Genomic DNA, 9,140 nt, shown 5'->3' on the forward strand with positions numbered 1-9,140 from the left:
GTGGTAGAACAGAAGTGGCAATTGAAGAACAGTGAAATCCGAGAGGAACCAGGAGGAAGAAGAAGAATGGCGAAGGTGCAATTAAAACATAGGAAGAAGGTGCTGCTGAATGGAGACGCGAATTTGAGGAATTACCGTGAATTGAGAGCAGAGTAGGCAGGTTGGACCAATGATAAGAGACTGAATATTTTTAGAGATGATAAAAGCAAATCTGAACTGTATTGATTGATTGAAGGAGACGATACAAAATAACTAACCACCGAAGTGGTCCAGGGCTATGCCCTTCTCATGCTAATGCAATGAGCCTAATCAATATACCAATATCTTTTCTACCATTTCTATAATGACTAATGCCTTATTTATAGAAGTATTAATTACACTAACCCCCCTTCACAATTACAATATGCTAATGCAAGGTCATCGTGTCTTATTGTGTTGTGTTTAACTTGTTATGCCAGCCATAATCGTTGTATCTCTCGACTGTTTGCCACGGCCAACCCAATGTAGGCGACACAATGGATGAAGGAAGTCGCACAACCAACGTTGAGATCTCCAATCTTGGTTGTAGACGAATAAGTTTGGAAAAGAGATTCTTGTAACCGATAGTTAATCGTGCAACCCATGTATTTTTACAGTCAAATACAAGATTTGAGATCAAGAACCCACATTGATCCTTTGGATGATGATAAATAAAAACACAACAGGGATTTATGGATCCAAGGTACAAATATAACATGAAGGTGTTCTTCAATTCTTGGCAGACCTTAAAAAGTAAACCTGGAAAGAACATTTGACGTACAGATCGGCTTTTATAACAGTCACAACTGTCCGGTGTGGTAGTTGTTAGTTACTTTGTAAACTCGGTCAACAAAACGAGAGGGTAATTAGGTAAATATGTACCTAATTCAGAACCTTTGATTTAATCCAGCGTACATGACGCAGATCATCAATCACGATTTGGGAACCGTCACGTTCAAGATTTTAACATCTTGGTACGGTTTATCTCCCTTGTCGGTCTTCACTTTCTCGATTGCCTAAAACAATATTTCATTTCAGAAACTCGCATACTAAAAGTTGCACGAATAATTAAATATTAATTTTCGACACGCAAGCAATACCTGAACAACATCCATGCCCTTTATAACTCTACCAAAAACCGTATGCTTATTATCCAGCCACGGTGTAGCAACCGTGGTAATAAAGAACTGCGACCCGTTTGTGTTCGGGCCCGCGTTTGCCATCGACAATGTAAACGGCCTGTCGTGTCTCAAACTGCAAAACAGCAAGAAAAATTGTAACATTCGTGTCATGTTTTGTGAAATTCATCTTCAAATTAATCATACAAACTATACCTTTTGTGAAATTCATCTTCGAATTCTCGTCCCCAAATAGATTGTCCGCCTGTCCCGTCTCCCAGAGGGTCTCCGGTTTGTATCATAAAACCTTTGATAACCCGATGGAATATTAAGTTATCATAATAACCGTTTTTACAGTGCGTTGTGAAATTCTCTACGGTTTTCGGACACTCTTCTGGGTACAGTTTCATGTGGATATCCCCAAGTGTTGTATGCATAACCTTAACATCATTAAAACAAATATTAAAAGTTAAAACATAACCAAAGTTTTTAAAAAAAAAAAGATAGACATAGATTACTTACAACGTTCTCTGGAAGCGATGTTGTAACGGACTTTCCGATTTCTGAAGCAGCCATAAGTTCATCGGCAGGTGGTTTTTCGTTAAAGACGTCTCTACCCTTGGTGGCGTCTTCAGGTTCCTCTGGTTCTCTTCGACTATATAAACACATGTTGGATTTTAATATAGGGTTGGGTTCAATGGGGAACACAAAAAAAGTGGAGAGCCGAGGGAAACCGACTCAAACTAACTCCGATTAGACTCATTCCAGCGGCATTGCAATCGGCTCGTCGAACTCTAACAAGAAAGTCTAAACCCTAAAGCTAAACCGTAAAATACAAACTATAAACCCTAAAAGCTAAACCCTAAAGGCTAAACCCTAAAGCTAAACCCTAAATCCAAAACCCTTATATAAAACCCTAAAGGCCAAACCCTAAGTATACATATTATGGGTTCGACCAGCCGGTTCCAATGCCGCTAGAATGAGTCAAATCGGAGTTCGTTTGAGTCGGTTCCCCACTTTTTTAGTGTTCCCCATTGAACCTCCCACTAATAAAATATTTTAAAAAAGAAATTATTGGGTGTTATACCTGAATAAATAAATTCGGTGTTTCTTGAAAGCACAGCATAAGAGAGTAGGATCCGTTAACGGTTCTTTGTTTTCATTGACGTTTGCAGCAGCAGCGGGGATTTTTCGCACTTTTTTACTGCTTTGATCACCTTGGTATAAGGCAATTCTTAAAAACCGATCATTATTTTCCACTTTGCCTAAAATTCTGGCAACTTTATTCGTGTGCAGATTTATGATCTACCATTGAAAAAAATATCATAAAATTTATCGAACTTAAGAAACAAACTATGAACATTTGTAGTGAGAATTGAGAAAGATGGCTAATTTCTTACTTTTATCCCGAGGAGAGTTGGATAAATAATGAAATTGGAGCTTTCGTCAAATACCGCGTTTGGCTGTGGTACGTTTTCGGTTTTTTCGATTTCTCTTTCGACGGCCATTCTTCTACCGAAGTCGATAGCTTCCAAACGGTACAAAGGAGCATCGCTTCTTTGTAGATCTTGAGCATTCTAATCAAACCAGTATAAACCTCAAATCTTGTTTATTACATATAGATATTATTGTAAAAATATATTTTGTCGTCATGAAAAAATTTACCTCTAGTGATTCATCATAGACACGTCTTAGCTTGCCTGTTCTGTACCAAAATATACGTATTCTACGATCAGGCGATGTGATTGCAAATTGTTTACCATCTGCACTTACCTAAAGGCAAGTAAAAATAAACAAGTAAAGTTATGATGGAAGTCAAATCATGTTACTACATGTGTGCGTATAATAAATGTTTTCTAGCATGTGGTTGATCCATAGAGAAAAACCAAGTATTCTTATTGTCACAAAATATTATAAATGATTGATAAAACTTTTCAGTTCATACCTCAATGGCAGATACAGAAGTTTTACATTTGGCAATTGCAAAAAGATCGGTATCACTTTTCAATCTAAAATTAACCCTGTAGAATCCAATAAAGCACAAACATCAGTATGCAAAATAAAATAATGATTGGTAAACCGTAAACATCTAGACTAAGCAGTTTGGTAAAAAAATCGGATATGGTTATACCAGTGGGATACCGGTAATTTTAATACCATACAAAATTTATATATATAGCAACTAGGTTAGAACCCCGTGTATTACACGGGTTGGATAAATGTAATTTTATATATTAAATAGTAAAAAGTTATATCTTTATGAAATTCGCACATTGTACGGGTTAAATAAATGTAGATTTATATATCAAATAATAAAAAAGTTATATCTTTAAAAACCATGTGTATTACACAGATTAAATAAATGTAATTTTGTATATTAAATACTAAAAACGTCGTACCTTTAAAAAACCCATGTATAGTCGGGTTGAAAAATCTACCAAATAATAAAAAAAATATATATATATCCTTAAAAACCCCGTGTATTACACGTGCTGAATAAATCTAATTTTACATAGCAAATGATAAAAAAAAGTTGCATCTTTAAAAACTTCATGTATTACACGGGTTATATAAATGTAACTTTGTATAGTAGATAATAAAAGTTAATTTTTTAAAAACCCCGCGTTTTACACGAGTTGAATAAATACAATTTTTTATACCAAATAATAAAAAAAGTTATATTTTTAATAAATTAGGATAACATTTAATATTAATTTATTATTTATATATTTAAAATAAGATAAGTAGGAGAGGTATTTGTTTTAAAAATATATTAAGAGTTATATCTTTAAAAACCATGTGTATTACACAGATTAAACAAATGTAATTTTGTATATTAAATACTAAAAAACGTCGTATCTTTAAAAACCCGTGTATAGTCGGGTTGAAAAATCTACCAAATAATAATAAAAAATATATCCTTAAAAACCCCGTGTATTAAACGTGTTGAATAAATCTAATTTTACATAGCATATGATAAAAAAGTTACATCTTTAAAAACTTCATGTATTACACGGGTTATATAAATGTAACTTTGTATAGTAAATAATAAAAGTTAAATTTTTAAAAACCCCGCGTTTTACACGAGTTGAATAAATACTATTTTTTATACCAAATAATAAAAAAAGTTATATTTTTAATAAATTAGGATAACATTTAATATTAATTTATTATTTATATATTTAATATAACATAAGTAGGAGAGAGAGGTATTTGTTTTAAAAATATATTAAATTAACAATTTAGATTTGAGGATAATATTTTATTAAATTATGATAAGATTTAATATTAATTTATTATTTATTTATTTAGTTAATATAATATAAGTATATATTTGAGGATGCCTTCAATGAATGACACGTGTACAAAAGTTGATTTCTTTTATTATAGTAGATAGATTTAAGATTAACAATTCAGTATACTCTACTACCATTAGAAATTAACCTTTGGCAATTTGCAAAACGCTAACAATTGTAGCAAGTAGGAACCCATTAAGACTTAAAACACTAACAATTAACAATTAAGGCTTAAAACACTAAAAATTAACAATTAAGAATTTAAACACTAAAAGCAGCAATAAGAAGAAAGACGAATGGTACAACTGAGAAGGATTGTACTGATATCGGGAAAATCGGTGATATATCGGTCAGATATAACGGTACCGATATTTTACATGGGAACCGATAACCGATATATCGGTGATATATCACCGATTTAACTGCATAGCATCTAGATTTTTTAAAACATACCCGGTTTCTGGAAACTGAAGCGTAGTTGCATCCCAATAATCAATGATTCCCATCGTATCCGCAGATACGACAGTATCAAAAACAGGGTTGTACCTCATCTCTTTTACAGGATTCATGTGTATCTAAAAAACAAACAAAAAAAAATCAACTTTAATGCCGCGTTGTCAGTTGTCACATGGGTTCTTAAAACTAATAAGGGGAGGTTAAACTGTTAAAGTTAACGTACCTGTTTAGAAATGATGGGCTCGTTTGTTCCGGCCCGTGCATCGTATATGTGCACGAATGGAGAATTTTTATCGCTAATAGCAACTTTGGCTTTGACCGCGCCTTGTTTATAAACCCATTGAACAGCACCGGGTGTGTATGGAAGACGTAACATCACCATCATGTCGTAGTTATGCACGTCGTATATTTTGACTGAACAGTCATTTGAAATTGTACAGCAAAGCAATCCGTCTGCACTAACCTGCAGTACAAACGGTTCGTCAGGAAATAATAATATAAAAAAGTTACTAATTATGAAACCGAAAGTGAAATTAAACATAACGCACCGCTAGCCCTTCGATAGGCCCGAGGTGGGATCGGAAATGCTTGGCAAACTCGATGCCGAGACCTTTTTTCTTCCAAAATTTCAAGTGTCCTACAAGATTACAAGAAAATCATTCGAATATATTTTGATCAGTAACAACAGAATTATCATTTAGTATGCTTATTTACTTTATATAACGGTCCTAATGCGGGTCAACAAATCACTATATAAAAAACTATAGATAGGTTATCACTATCACTATCAAACTAATAAAAGTATTCACATTTAGAAGTAGTAGCATTACCATCTTGACTTCCTGTAATGAAAAAATCAGCTGCCGAAACCGCAACATGAGTCACCACATCTCGATGCATATAACTTTTCTCGTACCTGCAAAGAACATACATAAGTTGCTAATTGAAGAGGTATAACCCGGGCTCGATCCATATATCTGCTAAACCCTAACCAACACGGCAAACCCGCGTTCAACCTACCCAACATTCCGTTACGCCTACGTGGCAATAAAGGTACAACATGACAAAAGAAACATTCACCTCCACCAATGGAATGGAATATGTCACTATCAAATTGGTTATGCGTTGATCCGGGCCCACCTTGGTTTAAAAAAGCGCGAAGCGCTCCGAAGCGTTTTGGTTCCAAAAGCTTTAAGCAAAGCTTCAAGCGCGAAGCGAGAGCTTCACGTATACGAAGCGCTCCATATTATATATAATTATATATAATGTTAATTTTATATATATGTATAAAAGATAGCTATCCATATTAAATATATGTATTTTATAATGTTAATTTTGTACTTTTATGCATAAATTAAAAAGTTTAAGGACCAAATGTAAACTACTGAAGATAGAGGGGGTTAAATGTTTAAATAGACAAACTATCTTCACTCTCCCGCACTCTCACTCATACTTCATACTTTATATTATTTTCTCTTAAAAAATCGATACTTATTCCATGCCCTTGGTTTTTAAAACCGAGAAGCACACAAAAACGACAAGGTCTAAAACCTAGGCTCGAAGTGCCTAGCACAAAAGCCACCGCTTTTTGTACGCGAGGCGCAAATAATTATATATTTTTTTATATATCTCCTATAGGTTTCTAGCTTCATTTACCAAATATTTAGAAACAAGTAAGCTTTATATATGTTTTAATACGGAAATTACATACATCTACAACCAGAAAAGCATGTTGTACAACAACCTGTTGCACAAAAACATGCAAAAAACATTGCCAAGAAATTGCGCCTCAGGTAGGCTTCTTGAAAAAAAAAACGCGCCATATGCTACCAAAAGCGCAGGGGCTTGAGCCTCGTTGCACCTAGGCGCGCTTTTTCAAACCAAGCTCGGTGTCTGTTTTGCATTATTTCGGTGGCAGTGATCAGAGAATTCAAGCTAGAAGTTGATCGAAACTCAAAAGACATCTTGGTGAAGTTTACACCGGTGCCCAAGCATCCCGGCCGATATTTCCTTCTTCGCTAACTATCATAAACACAACTACTAGATAGAAAACAGCTGATTTACAACAAATTTACAGTAGATCCAGCTTTAAACTACAATCACATACAAGAAGCAATAAACTGATATCCAATCACTGCATCAATTATCTCAATTCATACGATATCAATCAAACAAACAAACTATAACAACCTAATTTCAGTTGAACTAATAAACTCATTCAGCTGTGAGAACCTAAAACCTAAACCCTAGAACAAACAAACAAACAAACTACAAGCTCAATTGAAGTGTTTGTATGAAACATATATATAACTATATGTAAAAGTGTTGAAAATTATGTAACCCTAAGCGTACATGTTAGCAGATGGAAGTGAATCGAGATAGGCCTGTTCGAACTGGAGCGGACGCTTGGGGCGGCGGGCCGGGGCGGGTCCGGGTCCGACCAGTGGCTCATCTTCTTCTGGAATGTCTGGTAACGAGTTTGTTCCGTTGTCTTCTTTGTTGTGGTTTTGAGTTTCCGCCATTGTTGCAGCACTGTTAGCGTATGGGAGAGTTTGCAAAAGCTTTAAAAGAGATTCAACTTGTTGGGGAAAGTTTATTTGAGCAAACATGGGCCAAGGCCCATATTTGAGGGATATTTTAATTTTGGGCCCAAACTATTTCGGGTCGAAACCGGTTCGATACATAGAAAACACAAACCGGTGTCAAACCGTTGGGTCAAGGTTGGGCTCAAAATAGTTTGAGCCAAACCAGGTTGTGTATGATATCGGTCGTGTCAGGAACCGATTCTTCGATTACAGACCCGTTTTTTTACACCTCTGTTATAGGGCCGAGATTAGCACCCCTAGGCCATATAAGAGGTGTAAAAATACCGGCCTGAAATCAAAGAACCAATTCCTGACCTGACTATCACATACAACCTGGTTTGGCCCAAACCAGTTTGAGCCCAGTCATGACCCAGCGACTTGGTACATGTGTTGTGTTTTTTTATCCCTCGAACCGGTTTCAACCCGAAAAGGTTTGGGCCCAACAACTTTTGAACCCAACCAAACTGGTTTTCAACACAATCTAAATTAGTTTGATTGGGTTAGGGTTTTCAACCCTAAAACTGGCTGGGGCCCTACGCAAAGAAAAAAACATGTTCTGGTTTATAAACCAAATCGGTTTGGGTCTAAACCGGGTTTTGTACACCTCAATGCCCTAATCCCTTATCATATCCTATTGGCCCATGTTAAAGAGCTTTTATGAAATGCGACATTGGGTTTTTGTTCGATTTCTTGAGTGTGTGTATCTTAATAGGAAAACGGAATGAACACTGTTAAAACAATTGGTTTGACCTGATTTGCCCTATTTGGGTGGTTAAAGTCGTGGTTTGTTCTTATTTTCCCTATTTAGGTGGTTAAAGTCATGGTTAGTTCTGATTGGCCTTATTTGGGTGGTTTAAGTCGTAGTTTCTTCTAATTGTCTGATTTAGGCGGTCATGCCGGCTTTTCTTCCACATATCACCCCTTATCCCTTTTTAAAACACTCATCGTACACCAATAAACATTTTTAGCAGCCTCAGTTTAGACCACCCGTAGTGGTAATGTGATTGGGCGTAAAGTGGCAAAGATCACACCCCATAATGCCTCGTACGCCGCCCCAGGGCGTGATTCGATCAAAATTGGTGTTGGCATGACTGTGAAAACACAGATGGAAGGGCTTGATCTTGAAGGAGAAACTTGGTGCCACATAGGGATGAGCATGGTACCGGTATCGTACCAAACCGGTACCGGTATCGAAAATACCTGTACCAAAATTTATCAAAACTGGGTACCGGTATCGAATATTTCGGTACGGTACTGGTACGAGACCGGTTTGATTGTTTAAAGTTTTTGGTTTATACATGTTTGGTCCCTGCAAATCGGAGAGGAAGCAGCATAGGTCCTGCAAATCGGGTCCTGCAAATCGGAGAAGAAGACCGAGAAGAAGCCGGAATTTCAGCCGGAAAGTCGGCCGGAGAAGAAGACAGAGAAGAAGGAGGCGCCTATTTTAGTTTTAAAGTTTTACACATTTGGTCCCTGCATTTTCTCAAATATTTAAAATTGGTTTTAAACTTGTTTTTCTTTATTTTTAACATTAAAAAGCTGGCAATTTTTTTATTTAATTTTAATTTAAAAAAGTCAGAAATTAATTCAAAATTTGAAAATTAATTAATTGAGTAATGATGAGCTAGGGGCTTTATGACTACGGGCTCTAGTGATATAACGCCCCA

At 35.8% G+C, this 9,140-nt stretch overlaps 1 protein-coding gene across 1 annotated transcript; it reads right to left on the bottom strand.

Annotated features, from left to right (window-relative positions):
- Positions 1-590: 590 nt before the first annotated feature.
- Positions 591-7,459, bottom strand: LOC110935482 (peptidyl-prolyl cis-trans isomerase CYP71). Its single transcript, XM_022177867.2, has 13 exons — positions 7,241-7,459; positions 5,719-5,804; positions 5,437-5,525; positions 5,112-5,351; positions 4,886-5,007; positions 3,082-3,157; positions 2,802-2,909; positions 2,537-2,713; positions 2,224-2,441; positions 1,659-1,791; positions 1,353-1,576; positions 1,119-1,272; positions 591-1,034 (listed from the first exon to the last, which is right to left on the bottom strand). The coding sequence occupies exons 1-13, from the start codon at positions 7,408-7,410 to the stop codon at positions 951-953; spliced, it is 1,881 nt and encodes a 626-aa protein (XP_022033559.1). The 5' UTR covers positions 7,411-7,459; the 3' UTR covers positions 591-950.
- Positions 7,460-9,140: the final 1,681 nt, after the last annotated feature.

The sequence above is a fragment of the Helianthus annuus genome, chromosome 2 (genome assembly GCF_002127325.2).
Source record: "Helianthus annuus cultivar XRQ/B chromosome 2, HanXRQr2.0-SUNRISE, whole genome shotgun sequence".
Classification (NCBI taxonomy): Eukaryota; Viridiplantae; Streptophyta; class Magnoliopsida; order Asterales; family Asteraceae; genus Helianthus; species Helianthus annuus.